This window comes from Scardinius erythrophthalmus (assembly GCF_964197995.2).
Source record: "Scardinius erythrophthalmus genome assembly, chromosome: 16".
In the NCBI taxonomy this organism is placed as follows: Eukaryota; Metazoa; Chordata; class Actinopteri; order Cypriniformes; family Leuciscidae; genus Scardinius; species Scardinius erythrophthalmus.
The window spans coordinates 35,684,863-35,707,011 of record NC_138236.1 but is presented as its reverse complement, the minus strand read 5'-3'; the positions used below and the strand labels follow the sequence as shown (position 1 = coordinate 35,707,011).

The 22,149-nt window shown below is 38.1% G+C and overlaps 1 protein-coding gene across 1 annotated transcript in view; it reads left to right on the top strand.

Moving 5' to 3' along the window:
• The window catches only part of ibtk (inhibitor of Bruton agammaglobulinemia tyrosine kinase), a 47,578-nt gene that overhangs the window by 7,781 nt on the left and 17,648 nt on the right, over positions 1 to 22,149 (top strand). The window contains exons 3-21 of the mRNA XM_081388082.1: positions 456 to 552; positions 1,480 to 1,604; positions 6,321 to 6,431; positions 6,512 to 6,682; positions 7,070 to 7,187; positions 7,454 to 7,634; positions 7,901 to 8,024; positions 10,195 to 10,372; positions 10,451 to 10,601; positions 13,222 to 13,842; positions 14,977 to 15,063; positions 15,153 to 15,235; positions 16,403 to 16,440; positions 16,523 to 16,619; positions 16,712 to 16,813; positions 19,463 to 19,580; positions 20,655 to 20,715; positions 20,793 to 20,917; positions 21,002 to 21,138. Of these exons, the coding sequence (XP_081244208.1) occupies positions 456 to 552; positions 1,480 to 1,604; positions 6,321 to 6,431; positions 6,512 to 6,682; positions 7,070 to 7,187; positions 7,454 to 7,634; positions 7,901 to 8,024; positions 10,195 to 10,372; positions 10,451 to 10,601; positions 13,222 to 13,842; positions 14,977 to 15,063; positions 15,153 to 15,235; positions 16,403 to 16,440; positions 16,523 to 16,619; positions 16,712 to 16,813; positions 19,463 to 19,580; positions 20,655 to 20,715; positions 20,793 to 20,917; positions 21,002 to 21,138 (2,725 nt within the window). The remainder of the gene's footprint in view (positions 1 to 455; positions 553 to 1,479; positions 1,605 to 6,320; positions 6,432 to 6,511; positions 6,683 to 7,069; positions 7,188 to 7,453; positions 7,635 to 7,900; positions 8,025 to 10,194; positions 10,373 to 10,450; positions 10,602 to 13,221; positions 13,843 to 14,976; positions 15,064 to 15,152; positions 15,236 to 16,402; positions 16,441 to 16,522; positions 16,620 to 16,711; positions 16,814 to 19,462; positions 19,581 to 20,654; positions 20,716 to 20,792; positions 20,918 to 21,001; positions 21,139 to 22,149) is intronic.

The following is a 22,149-nucleotide window of genomic DNA, read 5'->3' as shown; positions in this document are numbered from 1 at the left end:
TTTGTGTTGAACAGAAGAAAGACACATACAGGTTTGGAACAATATGAGGGTGTTAATGATGACAAAATATACATTTTTGGGTGAACTATGCCTTTAAATTATGCAGAAATTGCTAAATTAAATTGCAGTTGGACACTTCAACTTTTAAAATATGAAAACCAAAAATGTGCATTTTCATCCAAAAATGGGCAATTCTGGAGCTGTCACACAAGTAATGTAAAACTTCTGTTAATTTAGCCAAGTGGGTATTATCATTTTATGCCAGTAATCTCAAAATGAGCAAATGATGCCTGATTAATTGGCCTGGATGATATATTAGTCAATCACAGTTGAAAATTCCTGCAGATTTTGAAACCCAGTGGACTGAGAGTCACTGAAACTGCTTTATCTTTTCCTCCCAATTCTATTGGTTTGCATTGTTGTCTTTCATTGGTCTATGTATCTTTGTGTTCCAGCATGGTGGAGGACTGTCCATCCAGGACAAGGAGGGTCTCTCTGTCCTAGACCTCACCATGAAGGACCGCCCCGCTCATGTTGTGTTCCGAAACACTGGTAATTAAAATGGGCCAATGACCTTCTTTATATTTATGATTGTGCCCGTGTTAATGTAGTACTTCTAATTATAAAACCTCGAAATTAAAATTCTGTCCTCATTTAGTGATCCTCATATTGTTCCAAACTTGCATGATTCTTAGTTAAAATCAAAGTTAGAACTTTAGAGAAATATGATGCGTTTAAATATTATTATTTAGTAAAAGCATACAGTGACCAGTGGTTGTCATGCTCCAAAAATGATGACAAAACACCACAACAGTAGCTGACGCATGGCATCCTCTTATGAGACCTGTCAGAACCAATGGTGTTTGGTTTCATTGATGTCAAAACTGGTGTTTTGCGTCATTCAAACTTGCAGCATAAAAAGTGTAAGTGTGAATGATATTTGGCAATCACGTAGAACTCTTTTGGGACGCTTCACGGTCCCTGGTCACTGACTTCTTTCATTCAGTGGGAAAAAAAACGACAAGAATATTGTTCAAAATGAAATATAGGGAACATGCTGGTTTGGAATGACATGAGGAGAAAGAAAAATGATAGAGTTTACTTTTGGCTTAAACCTTAAATCAATAAACCAAAACTTGTCACACGTCACATTTCCGGGTCCAACACTCTATCAGATACCAAAAGCAAATGACAAATGGTGCTAATATACACTGTAATACTACAGAAATAGCATGATCTTAATCTTTATCTCTATACCGAAAACTCAGTTGGCCAGGCAGTGATTCATCTCTTTATGAATGGTTAAAATATTGGTGTCTGGGATGCCGTGAGCATAAAGATTGTAGTGTACACCATGAGTTTTAAAAGCTTAGCTTAATATGTATGATATGAAATGGACTGAAGGCTTGGACCTAGAAACAGTATTCAGTGCATTAAAGCAAGTGGATAACTTGTGTCCTTGTTCTGATCTCATTTCAGACCCTACTGAAGTGTACACTTGGGGAAACAACACAAATTTTAGTCTTGGACATGGAAACCAGGAGAGCAGACACCATCCTGAGATCGTGGACCTGTTTTCAAGGTCTGGAATCTATGTGAAGCAGGTAAATGTCTTTTAGGGTTTTTTTTTAGGTTACACTTTATTGTGATGGTCCACTAGAGTCCGTAAACATAACGATAAATAAAATCATAGATTTAACAGTTTTGTTCATAGTCTGTAGACCAAGATCCTATTCACAAACAGCCAGAGTCCCGACTGTGAACACAGGAAATCTCACAAAGTCTCTCACGATCTTGCGTGACGTTAGAGTAAACAAACATGGTGGACGACGGGAAAGAAGAAATGGCGATAATAGTGTTTTGCACTGGGTTTTACAGAAAATTCAAGAAAAAGATTTGAATTAAGTCGTGTTATGCGTCTGTCTCCCATCATCTTGCTTTCTGATTGGGTATCGCTTCATTCCACGTGACAATCTATAGAGTTTGCGCGGGTTTGTCCTCTGGGTTTCTTCCACACACGTCAAAAATCAACATGTTGGATTACAATTTGATATCGGTGAGGCCCCGGCGTTCCTCCGAGCAGATTCAATCACTCTTAGTCTTAACACACCTCACACCACAGGAGAATCTGTTAAGATAATCTGTAGAACCATCAAGATAATCGGGACTTTAGAGAGTTAGTTGACATGTAGTTGCAAAGATTCTTATAGTTAGTAGAATGTTTAAAGAGAACCATCTAAATAAAGTGTAACTTTTTTTATTTAATTTTTTCATTTACTATTTTCACATTTTTTTGCTGGTTTTCTTCTTCAAAAGTTTTCATTAAAGTCGCCATGAAACGGAAGTTGCGATAGACTTTTTCTTCCCCACTGTGACGTATATACGAGTGAACCGCTTCTGTAGCAAGACAAAATGTAGGCTTCAAACTTCTTTTTGTCCATTGGGAATTGATTGGATGGTTGTGGTTTGCTATTGGTGGATCTCATGTGAGTGACAGGTTGCTCCGCCCTCACGCCAGTCAACACATCATCAGAGAAGAGGAGAGATGTCGCTGCAAGAGGGAGAAGTTATTTTGATCCACAAAAAAAAAGATAATGTGCACTGATATATAATTAATTATAAATACTGCAATAAAAAAACAAGATTTTGATCTCTTGGTGACTTTAATGATAATATTTACGATGTGGTCACTCAAACTTCTCTTCATCTTATTACTTATTTAGATACATTTTTGCTGATGAGGCACATAATGCAGTGAAATCCTCATCTGCAATGCTGTTCCTCAGGGTTTATTTATGCAAACTGGGTCTAAAACTCCCCAGGGTTATGAGTGACAACAGAGGACGGTGAAAAACAGAGGACCTGCTAGTGTTGCCTTGATAACGGGCTTCTCAACGGGGAACTCCTTCAAAACAAAGTTCTCCAAGAGTCCTTGCAAACTATCTGAGGAGACTTGAGCCCTATTCGCACTGGATTAGTATTATCTGGGGACCACGAGTGATTTAGAAATCCCCCCCCTCATCTGAATTTCGTGTGGCGCATTCGCACGAGATAAGCGAAGCCTGTGATTTTACTCGAATTTACTGACTTATCTCCCGGATATGATGTCAATAGGCTATTGCTTGGAAATGTCTTGTCGTTATAGGTCTGTATGATATATCATAAACAGAAGAATGTTCTTTACCGCATACTGCTATATATGTCATCAATCTCCAGCTAATCACTCTTTTTGTTTTTGCTCTTCTGATGGTTTTCAGCTTTCTCTTTCTGCAAATTCTATAGTTGAATGGTGTAGCCTATAGCGATATGACCCAGCACCCCAAATACTATCCAAACACTCCAACACAGCCTCCATTCTTCACGAAAGATAGATAAAAAGGCGCTCAGGAAACAAAAACCTTGAAAAAATGATATGCGACCCTGCCAAATCACAGTGATGCCGATTCGCATGGGACTAATGTTATCACGGGACCTCGGTGTTCGGCGAAATATGGTAGGGCATTTACGGGGGAATTTTTACTTTACAAATTACAGACATGGCCGATTCACACGGGATTAAGATCACAGACAACCTCCGCAATTATTACAAATGACTAGAGGTCACCAGGTAATACTAATCCAGTGCGAATAGGGCTTTAGACCTCTTTGCTTCTCTGTAAATTGTTCTTGAAAATGCCCTCGAGGATGAAAACTATGTTCAAGCTGATGGAGAGAAGCTCTTTGTGTTGGAACTCGGGCATTTAGCAGATTTGCATGAGCACTTAGGTGATTGTCACCGCTTTGGCATACTTGACCCTGACAGCTCAACTCATGCCAACATCATGCTTTGAACGGCGTATAAGCTTCCCTTTTTTCCGTGGTCATAGCGGGGACTCATTTGCATTTTGGATGGATAACCAACATGTGCTCATATGTGGATGGGAAATGTGATCCAGTAGTGTTGCATGATCCCATTGTCAGCCTTTCATTTGGTATTTTGGCATTTTTGAAAGGAGAAGAACAAGAAGGTTAAGGGTGCGATCAAAACGAATTTAGTAAGCCAAATCTGTCAACCATTTAGGATGATGGGAAACCTCCAGAGATGCTTCTGACCTATGTAAAGACACTTCAGCAACTCCTTTCATTTGTCATTGTTTAGTCGGTTGTGTGTGATTAATTTCTGAAGTGCAGGGCAGGCCTTTAATTTTACAGTGCCCATTGTAATGGCGGATCTTGTTTCCCGACCCTTTCGTCAGCTCTCCAATGCCCCCCTAAGCTCATTGTGTCCTGCCATGCTGTTCTGCAGATGCTTTCAGTTAAATATTAAAATATTCATTCAGGGATAACAGCAGCAGATTAAATAAGCGCTGTGAATGCGTGCGTATGGCAGCGAGGGAGAGCGGGTGCCAGTCAGTTCTTCAGGCGCAGAGTTTGGACACTTTACAGAACATCTCTTGCTTCTGTTTTGGCCTTGAGGAGTGTGTTAAATTAATGATGATGTTGACCCTCGAAACCCCTGCCCCGCTGTAGTCGACTCCAAGCCAATCCAGAGCTGGCACGCTCTGTAGAGAAAGGGCAAAGCTGTCATGGCTAAAAGTCAAGCCCTTATGATGAGCAGAACGCAGCAGGTTCATTCATTCTGTAGTTTTCCTCTCTCAGTTCTTAATTGACCAATATTCTCACCACTATGGATTTGTCTGTCGTTTTTACAGTGGCATCAAAAGTGTTTGGTACACTTGTCTAAAAAGATATCTAATTGTCATTGCATACATAGCTCAGAAATGGTTCTGAGAGAAAGGCCTTTTTTGCAGTTGCACTTGCTTTGATATTTTTGCAGTGACATTTAACCAGCTTGTCTCAATGGTTGTGTCTAAAACTGAAGCTACCAAATTAGTCAGTGTCTTTTCAGAAAGTGTGTTTGTGTGAATGAATTTTTACCTCCCAAGTAAAATGATTTCATATCAATGATAGCCTCTTGTCTAAGGATCTTGAGCAAATGTTTAATGACAACAATACTTATTTCTTGTTAAAATAGAATTATGAGATGAAAGATGAAAATTTTATGGGTTAATTTCTTTGTCATTGCACATATACGTAACATTCAGAAGTTTGGGGTCAGTACTTTTTTCCCTCTAGAAATTAATACTTTTATTAAGTAGTGATGCATTAAATTGGTCAAAAGGGACTGTAAAAACATTTATAATGTTACAAAAGATTTCTATTTCAAACAATGTTCTTTTGAACTTTCTATTCATCAAAGAATCCTGAAATAAAAAGTATATCACGGTGAAAATATGAAGCAGTACAACTGTTTTCAACACTGACAATAATAAGAAATGTTTCTTGAGCATCAAATCATATTAGAATGATTTCTGAAGGATCATGTGACACTGAAGACTGGAGTAATTCAAATCTGAAAACTCAGATTTGATCACAGGAATAAATTATATTGTTTAAATATATTACAATAGAAAGTAGTTATTTTAAACTAATAATTTAACTATGTTACTGTTTTTACTGTATTTTTATTTTAAAAATGCAGCCCCCGTAGCATATGAGATGTCTTTCAAAAACATAAATTCTCACCAACTTTTGAACTGTAGTGTATTCTGGTTTCAGATTGATCAGATTAAGGCATATTAGTGTGCAGGATGTTACATACATGTTATTTATTCCTTAATGCCTTCTACATTCTTACTAAAAATCGACCAAGGTAATAAAATGAAAATGCTTGAAGTGAAAGTTATTGACCAAAATCCAAATTTCTCGACTTACTGGGCCAAAAACCCCAAAATGCTAATTGTCACGTTGTTTTCTATTCTATTCTATTCTATTCTATTCTATTCTATTCTATTCTATTCTATTCTATTCTATTCTATTCTATTCTATTCTATTCTATTCTATTCTCATTTATTTGTATAGCACTTTTCACAATACATGTTTCAAAGCAGCTTCACAGAAAATGCGTCTGTTACAATTTAGAGTGATCTGTTATCATAGGTGACTGTGTCCAAAGTTATTTATTTCAGAAATACATACGGTATACAAATCACAAAGTTAGCTAATAATGTATTAATTTAAGGCAGAAACAATGAGCTCATTGAAGTAATGAATACATGTTTGTTACCAAATTATCATTTTTTTTTTAATTTTTTAAAGCTTCTACATTAACTTCTTTTACTAAGTTCTATTTTTTTTATCTTTTGCTGAAAATAACGTGCTTGTGCTACATAAGTGTGGCTTATGTTATGAGCTATATCAGAAAGAGGACCATGTCTGCCTGTTTAAACATGATCTTGAATGATGATGATGGCATCATTGTTGTGTTTGTGTCTTTTGAGGTGGTGTTGTGTAAGTTCCACTCGGTCTTCCTGTCCCAGAAGGGTCAGGTGTACACATGTGGACACGGACAGGGCGGACGACTGGGACATGGTGATGAACAGACATATCTGGTAAGATGTTTTGGTGTGGGGTAACGCATATATTCTGCACATCTGCTTTCTAAGACTTGGTGTCCATGTTCACGTCAAAGGTTCCCCGAATGGTGGAGGGTCTTTTGTCCCATCACTGCTCACAGATTGCAGCGGCCCGAGATCACACTGTCGTTCTGACAGAGGAGGGGTACGTCTACACTTTTGGGCTCAACACCCACCATCAGCTGGGTCTGGCACCTCCTCCTGCATCCAGCCAAGTTCCCAAACAGGTCGGTCAGCCTGGGGCCACATTTGCAAAACATTCTTAAAAATAAAATTCTTCTTAACTGCCATTTTCTTACTTAAGAGAAAAACACAAGAATATTTTGTACTCCCAAAAATACTTAAGATTTTTCTTATCGTTTATGCCTAACACATTCTTAAGACAACTTAAGAAATGAACTTTCTTGAAAATTATTTGTATTATTATTCATGGTGTACTCACTCATTATATAAATTGTACATTTAAAAAAAAAAAAAGTTACATAGTGTACCTTTAAGAAGATTTTTGTGAATCCGAACCCTTGTTTTATGTATGACGCACTGTTTCACAAATTTTATAAACTCTAGGTAATTCCATACATTTATTTTTTTATGTTATTTTCTATTGACCACAGGTCACATCTAAGTCCCTGAAAGGGAGGTCCGTGATTGGTGTTGCAGCCGGCCGGTTCCACACTGTTCTTTGGACCCGAGATGCGGTTTATACCGTAGGATTAAATGGTGGCCAACTTGGTAAGAGGCTCAAGTACCCAGATCTGTTTTTACAGAAAACAATCAGGGCTGCGTTTCTCAAAAGCATTGTGAGCTAAGTTGATCGTAGAGGCCATTGGTGGCAATCTGCTTACAATGCTTTTGGGAAACGCATCCCAGATTGTTTAACTGATCTAAAATCTCTCAGGTGTATAGCAAATCCTGTGCGTGCAATTTCACCAGAGCATCTGCTTCATTTGCCTCTTCCCATATGAAAAGTTGTGGTCCTACCATTGTGATACATTCAGGTTACCTGCTGGAGCCCAACGGAGAGAAGTGCGTGACTGTTCCTCGACAGGTGTCCGCTCTGCACCACAAGGATTTGACCATCACTATGGCGGCTGCGAGCAATGGGGCCACTGTGTGTGTGTCCGAAAAGGGGGATGTGTACCTGCTGGCAGATTATCAGTGCAAGAAACTGGCCTCCAAGTGAGTGGAGTTCAGAGACTAGAGTTTGACAATTATGTTGCCTTAGCAATACAGATTTTGTACAGTTTTAGATCTTGAAATGTAATTTGCAACAGGCACTTAACACAAGCTAGGTTTCCATCCACATTATTTTATGCAAATTTTGAGGTACTATATAAAAATTATGCAGATGGAAATGGTGCTTTGTTTGGAAATGTTTTATGCAATATTACAATTCAAAGTTCAGTTGGATGGAAGTCCAACACTGTATTTGTGTTGTTCTCCAGACAGATGAATCTGAAAAAAGTGCTAGTGAGCGGTGGTAGTTTGGATCATCGTATTGATTCTCAGCTTCTGCATGATGGTGGAGGAGAGAAGCTGGTGATTCTGGCTCTAGATGAAACTGGAAGGGTGAGTGATATACGACACTGAACTGAACTTAAATATGCACATCAGAGACTCTAACAGGATAAAAATATTACTCAATACTTACTTGTATAACTAAGTTTAAGATGAGATTGGGTTAAAACTTCTGGTATTGGGTTAAAGCCTAAAAAAAATATTTTCCAATAATCAACTGATGTGTTATTATCATACAAAAATTCCTCCCTAAAAATGTTCATGAGTGAGTTGGCACAGTGCCTGTTGTGATATTTGTTATTTTACTGAAGGAGAGAATCTATCATTCAAGAGTCTGATGAAGATGCTGTTTCTATTCTCGGGGGGGGGGAACAACAACAATGCTGATGTAAACACACCGTCAGTCTCAAAAAGTCTCACTCTCAATACAGCTACTAGATTTTTTTTTCTTTTGTATAAAGTACTTCTTTTAATCAGGATTTGGCAAATGGAAATTTCTTGACATACAATCTTTGGAAAAAAATAATCTGTTCTGGAAGAAGAATAGAGATGTTCGTGGTCTACATAACAGTGACAGCTAATGCTCTGTTTCCTAAAATTATCACCTAAAGTGCAAGAACAACAAAGGTCCTAAGACCAAGGCTTGTGGCACACCATATTTTGCAATAGGTCAGGCATATTTTCATTTACACAAATCGGTGGCAACAGTCGGACGGGTAAGACCTAAACCAAGCTAGTGACTGTCCATATTTGCCAACATGATTCCCTAGCCCGTGTAAAATCATTTTTCTATTGTATCAAAATCAGCACTTTGTTCCAAGGTACTAGCATCAGATGACATAAGTTAGCAGTTTGTCTGTCTGTCAAGTTCTTTTTAAAATGCTGTGAGCAATACTTGGCTACTAGAATGGTTGTTGAACCACTTAGTACTGAGAACAGGCGTGCTCAACTCCCAAACCGTTTATGGATGCGAGTTATAAAGAAGTTATCAAATAAAGATGAAAAACCGCACTCTCTAGTTATATCTCATATACTGTATTATTATATTATAATATATGAGATATAACTAGAGAGTGCGGTTTTTCATCTTTATTTGTTGAACCCCTTAACCATTCCAGCTACTTATTAAGTGTCCAAATGTCGCCCCCCCCCATAATGTCTGCTTAATCAAGATGTTTAGTCTTGTGGGCCAATACGTGCCTGATAAAAGACTATCAGCTGCACCAGGCCAGTTAGTGGAATGGGATCCAAGTTTTTAGTAATGTTTAGTTAATTTTGCACCAGTTTTCTTATCTATACATTAAAAATAAAAAAAAAAAACTATAATAAAAGCTTAATCTTGTGCCACCAGTTAGTTGCCTAGCATGTATGCGTAATTGTCTGGTTATATGCCAGAGTTTTAGGCTTTTATATCTTTACAGCTTGTCACTCCATCAGTTTATTTAATGTTGTATCCCTCTGAACATGTGGCTTTTTTTTTTTGAGGAGAGATGCATTGCTACTTTTCTGAGTAGTCAATTAAGATTAATTTAAGATTATGTAGGGCCCTTTGATTTCTGTGATGCTGAAAACATGGACTGAATCGCATACTCCAGTCGTACAAAAAATGACTGAAATGTCATGGAATTTGGTAAATTTTGGATGAATAAATAAAAAGTAGGACTGTACACTTAATCAAATTGCGATATGGAATGGTGCAGGGGTTCCCAATTCCAGTCCTTGTGCCTCCCCGTTCTGCACAGTTTGTAAGCAGAGATTGTCTTATTATTGGGAGATGAGAGGGTCTGTGGCTCTTACCATTGGAAAAAGTGTAATGGCTAACTTGTGAGGCGCCTCAGCCTATCATATAACGGCAGTGATGTCACTGCTGAACGTCACTGACATCACTGCCATTATATGATAGGCTGAGGCGCCTCACAAGTTAGCCATTACACTTTTTATGACAGTCAGTCACAGTTTACGTTACACACAGTTTCCTGTGGATTAGTGCGATTTGTCTTGTGAATAAATTTCCCGGAAAAGTTTGTCCCGGAATCCAAAAATGAAAATGTAAAAAACTGATTTTGAGAAAAAGTAAAACCGATTTCATAAGGCCCTAGATATTTTCTTGGACTCATTTGACTTGAGCCAGTAAGGCACCTTTCAACCACTTTATCAATCTCTTTAACAACCATTTAGCTGGTATTGTATTCATTCAGTTTATTCTCTGATGTTCTTGCAGGTGTTTTGCTGGCGCTCCACGGGCACGTCAGTGAGGCAGTGTCGCTGGGCTTATGGACGACAGGTCTTCATGTCAGACATCGCCCTGAGTAAGAACAGCATGATGTTTGTTACTCAGGATGGAGAGGGCTTCAGTGGACAGTGGCTGGGACAGTACAAGAAAGCTGTAGACAAAAAAGGTACTGGGACCATCAGTTTAACTAAATGTGTTATAAATAAAATAGAATTTTTACACTAGATATGCTGTGTTGTGTCAGATAACATGGAGGTGTCCGGCCACTCAGACGGAGGGGTTGTTTATGAACGAATCCGCCTGGAGAAGCTTCATTACGTCCACAGAGCCGTCAGCATCACCATGGATTCTAACGGACGAAACTTCGGAGTATTGCAAGCCGATCCCAAAACCAGGTGCGGTTAATTATGACTAAGGTCACAGATGTGTATGACTAAAGACATGTTTGGAATTTTTGAGTTTTTTGATGTCAGTAAATGGTTCCAGTTCCTTCTGATCATCAAAGCTGTTTATCGTACAAAGGTAAACAAAAGGTCCTTAAAACCAGATTTGCAGTTTTTCAAGACAAACAACACCAGAAGTATAAAACATTACACCACTATCAGCCATGTTACCAATAGCCCAATAAATCTTTGCCTAAACTCTGTATGGTTTTATTGGACACACTCTTTCACTGCCTTATATCAGCAGCAAAAGGTATGAGAGGCATTCTCTCCTCCATTTTAAAAGCTGATAAACCTGTTTATTATGTTATCTTAACTATTTGGTCATTCTATGGTTAAATAAGGTAGGGTAGGCAAAAAAAAAAAATCATAAACACATTTTGTTATTCTGGTTGAAACTGACTGAAACACATCCTGATAGCAATCAAATAATACAAGTGTTCTACATATTAAAGAAAATGGCAGAGGTGGAAAGTAACTAATAACAAATAATTCTTTACCGTACTTGAGTACATCTTTTTCTTTTTTCTTTTTTTATAATTAAATTGTGGTACTTTTACTTGAGTTGAATAAAAATAAAGTATTCAACTTCGCTACATTTATTTTTCACCAGAAGTACAAAGTACTTTGACAAAGGTGCCTACGGAGCAACTGAGCAATTGTATTATTTATTTATTATTTGAAGGGCACTTTTCAAACTACAGCGGTGGAGCTCTGAGCTTCAGCCAATAACAGACAGGTCTGATGAGCTTCAGCCAATAACAGACAGGTCTGATGAGCTTCAGCCAATAACAGACAGGTCTGATGAGCTTCAGCCAATAACAGACAGGTCTGATGAGCTTCAGCCAATAACAGACAGGTCTGACTTGGGTGCAAAAACAATCAAAACTTCCAGGCGGGGCGTTCAAACTGCACTATGACATTCAATCACTGGCGCTCGCGTTTTGGAATCTGTATCGCTAACATTTCAATATTTTAGTGCATGTAAGTGAGCTATGCTCATTATTGATATTATCAGAGCTCTGAGCAGCTGAAGTAAGTAGAAACCTGGGCACATACAAGGATGCAGTTATTGCATGGACAAAGCAAGAACAATGTAAGTGTCTAAAATCCATGCACGCAGTTCAGTTTAATGATAAAGCTTGACCTCTTTAACAATGCAATTAAACTAAATGTGCAAAGCAAACGTTGTATGGAGCTGAAATAACCTCAACATTAGCAACAACAGTGAAATTAGATCGCATGATTTATCTGTCAATTAGATGCATGTGAAAGTGTAGTTAGTTACTATAGCAACAGTGGGCTCCCGGCACATTTTCAGTAGAAAGAAAAAAGGAGCAAGGAGTTTTTTTTTTGTCAGTCATGTTTGAAATAACTTCTGTCGTCCCAGTTTGCTTCTTAACACAGAGTGAGACAGTTTATATTATTTTATAAAATTCTATACTGTGACGTTAATGTCAATTAACGTTGTATTATAGATATACATCATGCTTATGAATATACCCGAGATGGCTTGAAGAACACAGACTAACACAGATATAACATGGAAATCAGATATTGCTATGTGCCATGAATAACATGCAGATAGAGACATTTTGACTGATGAAACATGGAAGACAATAAACACATGATTGCTATCTAAGGGATTTCCTGGAATGTCATAAGTTAAATACTTCTATGAATCTCACTTGTGGATTTTCTGCACGAGGGCACCCTGCGGCTTCCAGTATGAATGAAACAGAAATTACATGAGAATGTTTAGCTCTCCATATTGCTAACATCGCCTCATTTTGGTTAAAATAGAAAAATAATACCAAAGTACTTCGTAATGTAGTAAGTTGAGTAGTTTTTCAGCAAACCCCTTTGCAATGACTCAAATATGAGTAAATAATTAAGTAGAGTTGCTTGTAAAGAGGTACAGTAAACACTGTACAAAAAAATAAAATAAACAGTATTTATGTCTACACCAGTGTAAGAATGCAAACTCTCAAGAACCAAACTTCATGAAAATCATTCAGATCCTGTAATTTGTTCTGAACCGATCCCAATCTTAATCATGTCTTGTTATACATTCACCTATGGCTGCACGAATAGGGGGAAAAATAATTAAGATTTTTTCTAATAAAAATTGTTATTGCAATTTTAAAATGCAATTTAATAATTATAATTATTAAACATAAAAAGTGCCGAATAAAATAAAAACAAAATAAGGAAGATTACTATTGTGATTTCACTGTGAAATAAAGAAAAATAATATAATAATTTATTTTACATTACAAATGTAAATTTGCAATACTAATATTTATCTTAATTTCTCCATTTTCAAACATTAAACCATAATTTTCATGGAAACCGCGGGGAGCCCTGCAGATGGAGATGGCGGCGGATCATGATCTGCTCACGTGTAAATGAACACAGTGCCGCACTTCACTCTTAAACACACAGTGCTTATATTTATTTAATTAAATAACACCCTTTGTGATTTAATAACCGCACTAAGCTATATTGCGATATTGCTTTTGTTTAGTTTAATCACGCAGCCCTACATTCACTTTTCTTCTCCCTTCTTCAGCTTGTATGAAGTTCCCACCACTTCTGGGTCCACATTCTCTCAGCACTTCCAGCGCCTCCTGTCCGAAGCCGATGAGACCGACAGCATCCATGACGTGACCCTGCAGGCTGGCGATCGCACCTTTGCAGCGCACAAATACATTCTGTCCATGCGCTCGGACTTCTTCCGGAAAATTCTTCTCCCCGAGGGCTGCAAAGAGGGAGAGGGAGATGGAGAGGTGAAGAAAGGGGAAGATGCAGTGGGCTGTGATCTGCTGGTTCTGGAGAAGGTTCCTCCTGAGATGCTGGAGCAAGCGCTTCACTTCATCTACACAGACTCCTGTGAGATGCTGGTGCATGGGACCCGGCCCATCATGCCCCGCTCCAACCCGAGCTCTGATCCCGAACCACAGCAGCAGCTCATCCACAGTCTCCAGGCTTTGGGTCTGGAGAACCGTTCTGCTCTGGAGGTGTACCGCTCTCTGCCTGCGAAGACCTGTGAGGAAGCTGACAAGCCCAAGGGTAAAAGCACTAAGTCTGGGAAAAAAGCCAAGAACGGAAATATTGGTCAACCGGGACAAAACCCTGTGAAGATGCTGCAGGGAGTGGCCAAAAAACTGGGCTTGGGGAGTCTCTCCGCACGGTGAGACGCTTTTTGTAGCGTATTTTTAGCGTAAAGTTCACCTACAATGTCAATCAAGGTGTCTTGCTCCAAAAATAGTCATTATTTGCTTTAACAAGTCAGATAGTCAGCCTATATGCAATCTGTATGAAGGATTCATGCCATGCTGCCTTATAAATTGGTAAAAACAAGGTATCTTAAGTGGAAGCAAGGTATCTTAGTGCTTTTACGTCAAATTATTTTAATGCGTTAAGAATTTTGAATTAATCGCATGCGTTAACGTTGACAGCCCTAATTCTTAACGCATTAAAATAATTTGTTCAAAAACATTACTGAAACATGTGAAATTGAAACAGCCTTAATAAAACAGGGTGGGCAAAGTGTAGAGTATGATAACTGTATGCCAAATTACCTTTGTCTCTGCTTTAAATTAAGTGTAATCAAATTGGCTGTGTAAGTCATTTTAACTTATATTTAATTTTAATTTTATATTTATAAAACTTATATATATTATATTAAAACTGACAGTAAAATCAAGTTGAGTTCCATATAACTTAAAAAAGAAAGTTGAAATTACTTAAATAATTTGAGTTATAGATGTTGCCATGAATTACTGATCATAAAATTTTTTACAGTGCATGAAACAATACAGTGGCTCTTCCTTTTATATCAAGTTTGTCAGTATACACATTAATATATTAATGTTTAGAATTTTAACTACACACATTGAGAAAATGTTTGTACATACTCCTGCAATATGGTTAAAAACGGAGATAAACACATCATAATCAAGTTTAGGCTTTTGAAGTATCCACTAATTGATATTTTTGATTCCATTTTCAAATTCAACTGCACAAATCACTATTACAAGTATTACAACCTTGTGTCGTAAAGATAACATTGTGGAATAGGACCAATAGAAACTGACGAATCATAATTAACATTTCATTTTGACAAGCGTATAATATGCACCTCTAAAGGGGGAGGGTACGTCATTACACACGCACAAACACAAGTTTTCACGCACATTCAGGATAATGTTTTGTTGATTTGTCATGTGTAAGTTTGTTTTAGATAAATATATATATAAATATAAATAAATGAGTTGTTATTGGCTGTTGCTGTAATCAATAACTGTATTTTATGTTTGACTAGGCTTGACGGAGTGAAGTTTGAAAATGGGAAGATCAATGTGGCGCAGAAGAAGACGGGCAACAAACTACGACTCAACCAGAAAAAATGGTGTGTGTTGTTCCTTTGAGAAACATCAGTCGATGTCATTCACTCTCTGATTGGCTGTGAATACAGATCTGCTCATTGTGTGTCCTCAGCTTGTATCTCTGTGATGTCACACTGCGCTCTGAAGATGGGAAAGAGTTTCCCTGTCACAAATGCGTTTTGTGCGCTCGGCTGGGTGAGATCAAATGTTTTATTTCACACTTGTGTCCACTGCCGTAGACTTTATTCAGAATGATTCAGATACCATATTAAATCTGACTTAAATGAAAATAAAGCTGTGAGTGTTGGAAGGAAGGTGAAGAAGTCTGTTACATTGTGTTCTGATTACGGATTACTAACCATTTTGCTGATGAAGCATTGAAAATATGTCTTTAAATATTTTTTTTTCATTGGACAGGAAAATCATAAACTTAGCTCAGTATATGTCTGACCTACACCGCCTCGGTTTCATTTTTGTCAAATAAATACACTACCGTTTAAAAGTTTGGAAATTAATACTTCAGCAAGGATGCATTAAATTGATCATTAATAATGTTACAAAAGAATTAATTCTCAGAATCATTGCTTTGATTTCATCAAAGAATCTTGAAAAACATATCACGGTTTCATCAAAAATATGAAGCAGCACAACTGTTTTCAACACTGATAATAATAATCAGAGAAGTTTCTTGAGCATCAAATCATCATATTAGAATAATTTCTGAAGGATCATGTGACTGATGCTGAGTAATGATGACAGGAATAAATTACATTTGACAATAATCACATAGAAAACTCTTATTTTAAATTGTAAAACTTTACAATTTTACTTATTTTTTTATTTAATAAATACAGCTTTGGTGAGCAGAAGAGACTTATTTTAAAAATATTGTTAAGATAACATAATAAACAGGTTTATCAACTATTAAAAGGGAGGAGAGAATGCCTCTCATTTTACCAATCCCACACTTTTGAAGGGTAGTGTATATCTGTTGACTCTGTCTAAACTCATGACATTTAACACAGGTTTAATGACTTCTGTGGAAGCAAAGAGATTTTAAGCTGATAGTGGAGAGCTCTAAAAATGACTAGAAAACAGAAAACTACCTTTTAACTCGTTCTTTTTTTTTGTGCGAAACACTCAAATTTAAGTTCCTTGCTGAAGATCCTTAATTTTATGGTTGAAAGTCCCCATTCACTTTCATTCAGCAGCTTAGACAAAGTTATACAAATTATACAAGTTTATACACATTTTAAGTGACATAAACGTAACTAAATGCTTAATTTTAAGGTGAACGATTCCTGTTCTTATTAGGAGTGTGGATGATCATATTTTAATATAGATGCACTAATTAATTTTCAGAGTACTTCAACAGTATGTTGGGCAGCCCCTGGATAGAGGTACGATTGAACAACATGAAGCATCTTTAGTCTTTCTGAACTGGAGCTGTGTTTTTAACGTAATCTCTTCTGCCCTCTTCAGGCCACCAGCTGCACTGCACTCGAAATGCCCACCACCTCTGATGTCCTGCAGGTTATCCTGGAGTACATCTACACAGACGAGTCTCCCACTGTCAGAGGTTTCAGCCCAGATGTTGTGCTTTTCTGTCATATCCTGCTGTTTCTTCCTCTCTCCTGTGTAACCCATGTCTCGTCTCTCTGTGTATCTCAGAATCTGTGAATGTGGAGTTCGTGTGTAACGTGCTTGTGGTGGCCGATCAGCTGCTGATCACTCGGCTGAAGGAGATCTGCGAGGTCGCCATCACTGAGAACTGTAAGTCTCTCTTTCAGTGTTGGGGAAAGTTGTTCATGTTCAGATATTTTGTTGTAAATTTAAAAGTAATGCATTACTGTTCAAGCCATTTAAGTAAATTTATTTGGTTTCATATTTTCCTTACAATTTTATGATATTATTTGTTTGTTTTGTTTTAATTTAATCTGTTAATTAAGAAAGAAAATATCGAAAATGGGATACGTCATAAAGGGTGTGGAAATGGATTGAATACAATATGTCGGGAAATATGGAGTGGCTCGGAGACCATTTTTAACCACTTCATAAGTTTGTTTGAAGTTTTTTCGTTTTGTATAATTTGTACCTTAAAGGGGTGGTTGATAATAATTTAACTTTTTTAACTTTAGTTAGTGTGTAATGTTGCTGTTTGAGCATAAACAACATCTGCAAAGTTACAACGCTCAAAGTTCAAAGCAAAGGGAGAAATTTTCTTTTAAAGAAATTGCTTTTTAAGGACTCCAACAAACGGCTGGTAGGGACTAGAATTTTTCTGTCAGAGTCCGGCTCACGTCCGACAGAGCAGTAACTGAACCCGACAAGAGCCCGACAGACATAAAGATATTTATGTCCAAGCCCGACCCGAGACCGACAGATAAAATCCCATTTTTTTCTCATACTAATGACACATGTACGTTTGTTTGTGTGGAAAGCCCGCTTTTATTAAGCAACTTTAAGGAAGGCATTCAGAAATGTCAACAGGATGAGTGCATCAGCGCGCACGGAGCAACAAGCGCACTTAACACAGGCGCGCATGCACGTGTTTCGTTGTCACGGCTACATAAACAAATTTCCGCACACAGGAAGACAGATGTTATGGTAATATTTTACATGTATTTTAATCACAAAAACAAACGTTTGCATCAAGTGAAAGCATCAGGTACATTGGCTACCTACAAAATAAGCTGTTTTAAATTTAAAATGTTCAATGCCTTATCGCGCTAATGTGACCGAGCCCGACCCGAACATAATTTCTAAATATCTGTCCGAATATCTGTCCGTATCCATCCTCTAGTAGGGACACGATTTATAGATTATCAAGACAGAATATGCTAATCAGTGACTAGAAGATAGACACATCAGCAACAAAAATTCATCAACTAACCGTACAGAAATGACCGGTTGCTTCTACAAGTTGTCACTTCTTCTTGAGTCTCTCATCATTGTCTGACTCCGGTTTGAACATAAAAGTTGTTGAAATTTTCAGTGCATGTCTGTGTGAATGCAAGCTGTTGTAGCTCCGCCCCCTGTGCCGGGAGCAGCAGCTCATTTGCATTTAAAGGAACCGACACAAAACAAGAGAAATCAAATTTCTGGTAAAGTTTAGAGATGAAACAATAGCTTCCAAGAACGACTGCCCCTTTAATTTTGAATTGCATGGAAGTTAACTATAACTATTAAAGGGGACCTATTATGCCCCTTTTCACAAGATGTAAAATAAGTCTCTGATGTCCCCAGAGTGTGTATGTGAAGTTTTAGCTCAAAATACCCAACAGAATTTTATTTACAGCACGTTTAAATCATCATTTTTTGGGTCTGTGAAAAACACACTGTTTTAGTGCTTCTCCTTTAATGCTAATGAGCTGCTGGTTCACGGCACAGGGGGCAGAGCCTAAGCAGCCGCGATCAGAGCCAGAACAGGGAAGATGATAATAATAAAACAGACAGTCACAGTAATGGTGTTCATTTCGACCATAAAAATGCCTACAGAGTCAGAGAATATATGCTGTATGGAGTTGGAACAGGTATAGTTTAGTTTAATTACGATTATAACCTATTTGGCATTGCTTGTATACACTATTAATGCAAGACTGCTGTAGGACTCCGTCTGACGATCTGAATTGTCTGAATGATGACACAAAATATACTGATGAGTTTAATAAAGTTTACTGTATGTCACACAAAAGATGAAGCATCAGTTTTTCTTCAGAAAATCACTGTTAGAGCTGAGTAAACAGTATAAGTGCATAAGTAACTTACATAAATTTCTGTAGAGTTGAGGGAGCATTTTCTTTGAAAACAAAATGAATCCACCTCGTCTTCAGTGGCTGGCAGATTTCAAGAGTAAATAGAGAGCTATGTGAATGAATGCATCCAGCTACAACACCTTCAACGCTTGGGAGATGCTTTGACGCTTCTCGTGAGTGCAGTGCTGCAGCAATGGCTGATGTGTACAACTCGCAGTGAACTCGATTGGGGCGGGTCTAAGTTATAACTGCAGTGTCAGTCAACACTTGTGGGCGGGGCCTGTGGCTTTAGTGATGTCACTAAAGCCACATTCTGAAAACAGGTCGTTTGGAGAGACTGCTTATGATTTATGGGGATTAAAAAAAAAGGAGTGAGTGGATTTTTATCACTGTAGGGTGGTTGTGTACACACACTGCCAACACACATTTATGTCCAAACACCATACAAAAGTGAATTTTGCATAATAGGTCCCCTTTAAGCTTTTATCTTTCACTTGACTTGATTTTTGTTATTATTAAATCGCATATAACATACTATACATAGTCTAAAATTCTTGCAGTGCAAACTAGACACGGAAATGAGATGCTTTCGTCCAGTAAGCTTCTTCATTCCTGGACACGTCTTGTAAATATCGAGTGTAATCTCTCAGTGTTGTATTGTGTGCAGTGACGCTGAAGAACGCAGCAGAGTTGCTGGAGTTCGCCACCGTGTTCAACGCTGATCAGCTCAAGCTCTCCTGCCTGCAGTTCATCGTCCTCAACATGGCGGCAATGCTGGAGTCCAAGTAAGATCGAGAATCTTAAACCCCCAGAGATCCTTTACTACGGTGACCGGAAGGGTTTAGATTTATCGTTGTCATGACATAACTTGTGGGAGTGTGAGAATATATTTTGTGGCCACAAGATCATTTTGTCGAGGTAATGACATCCTTATCGTAAGTGAACTGAACTTCAAGCGATATGGAGACGAGTTTGTTGAGGATCAGTGCTGATGGCTGTTGTGTCGATGAGGCCTTCACAGGGCTGATGAGGCTGGCACTTCATGGATGCGTCATGGATGGGTCCAGGTGCTGGTCCTTCATCTGATCAGGATACGGCCCGGATCCGGCTGACTTCAGTAAACCTCGGAATAAACAGAAAAGTTAACATTAGCATAGATGCCATTCTTCTTATGATGTAACGAGTATATCGGGTGTTATAGAAAGTGTTCCCGGTTCCGGCTGACCTAATCTATGCAGCCTAATAATCATTTATTTGATTTGAATTATAGAAATGTATAAAGAGATGTGTTTTTAGTCTAGATTTAAACTGACAGAGTGTGTCTGCTTCCCGAACAATGTTAGGAAGACTGTTCCAAACTTTTGGTGCTAAATAGGAGAAGGATCTACCGCCAGCAGTCGATTTTGATATTCTAGGTATTATTAACTGGCCGGAATTTTGAGATCGCAATAGACGTGAAGGACTATAATGCGTTAAGAGCTCGCTCAAGTACTGCGGAGCTAAACCATTTAGTGCTTTGTAAGTAATTGGCAAGATTTTTAAATTTATACGATGTTTAAAAGGAAGCCAATGCAGTTTTGACTGAACCGGGTTAATATGGTCATACTTCCTGGTTCTGGTAAGAACTCGAGCTGCTGCGTTTTGGACCAGCTGTAGTTTGTTAATTAAGCGTGCAGGGCAACCACCCAGTAGAGCATTACAATAATCTAGCCTTGAGGTCATGAACGCATGAACTAATTATTACGCATTTTTTTTGCAAGAATGCGGATTTACAGATGCTAGAAACGTGGCTTTCTAATGACAGATTGTAATGACAGTATCAAAGATGTTGTTCAAGTGTCTGTCTCTCTGTCTATCAGATCGCTGGATATCCTGAGTGATGACGTCCTCCGGGATCTAACATCTGCGTACAGGAGGATGGTAAGTTTTAAATCATCGTTCTTATCAGGGTTATTAAAGCTTTGCACAGAGATCCTGACAGCGAACTCCTCCATCAGATCCCCGCCATGCAGAGACGCCTCATTACACCATACGCCGACGCTCCTGATCTCAGCGCCTATGAGGACGGAGACTGGGACTCTGCTGTGGACTGTAAGAGCGGCTCTGAAGCGGATCACTCCAGGTGTGAAATCTGCCCTGCTGAAACACTGTAATCTGGATATGAAGGACTGTCCATCTGTAAGAGTTCTCACTGTGTTTAACTTAGTGATATCCTGCTGAAGAAGGCCAAAATGAGGGCTAAGAGGAAACCTCGGCGCCGCTCTGACAGCTTTGGCGGATACAACCTGTCTGATGTCATTCAGAGCTCTCCAACTGACGTCACACACAGCCCAAACACTACAGGTCAGTCAAGTCATCTTCATTTATACAGAGCTTTTAACAATATAGATTGTTTCAAAGCAGCTTTACAGTGATAATGGGAAATTACAGTAACAGAGATTGTTTTGGCTTTACAGCAGCTCTAGAATAAAGTTATTGTCCAGCTAAAGTTAGTTTTGATTGATTCACTTCCGTTGCAAAGATCATTAGTTATTAACTTAGGGGCCGCTAACACGACACCGTTCTAACAGAAAACCCTTAATGCGCTCCGACCTGCTTGTAGGGCTGTAACAATATATCGTGTTACTTCGCAATACAAATATGCAACAATGCGTATCGGGGATAATGGCAATGTTTATTGTTTGTAGTTCAACCAAAATGAAATTAAACTATTATATGCATTGCTGAATATAATGTATAATAATGCAATGGGAAAATATTTGTGGGTCCTGATAATGCCAAATCTCTTATGTTACCAGTAAAAAGTGGCCTACATTATTTCAGATATAATTTTTTTTTTTGCATTTTAAAGGGTTAGTTCACCCAAAAATGAAAATTCTGTCAGTAATTACTCATCCTCATGTTGTTCCAACCCCGTAAGACTTTCGTTCGTCTTCCGAACACAAATTAAGATATTTTTTATGAAATCTGAGAGCTGTCTCACTCCTCCATAGGCTTCTATGTAATCAATATCTGCCGGCCCAGAAAATTAGTAAAGACATCGTTAAAATAGTCCAAGTGACTACAGTGGCTCAACCATAAGTTTATCAAGCGACGAGAATACTTTTTGTGCGCAAACCCCCCCCCCCCCCCCCAAAATGACAACTTTATTCAACTATTCTTGTCGCTTAATCAAAAATATATTAATTTGTGTTCCGAAGATGAACAAAAGTCTTACGGGGTTGGAACAACATGAGGATGAGTAACTACTGACAGAATTTAAATTTTTGGGTGAACTAACCCTTTAATCAACAGTGCATTTTTTGTTACCCTTTTACCATATGTCTTGGAGTATCGCAATAATATCATATCATG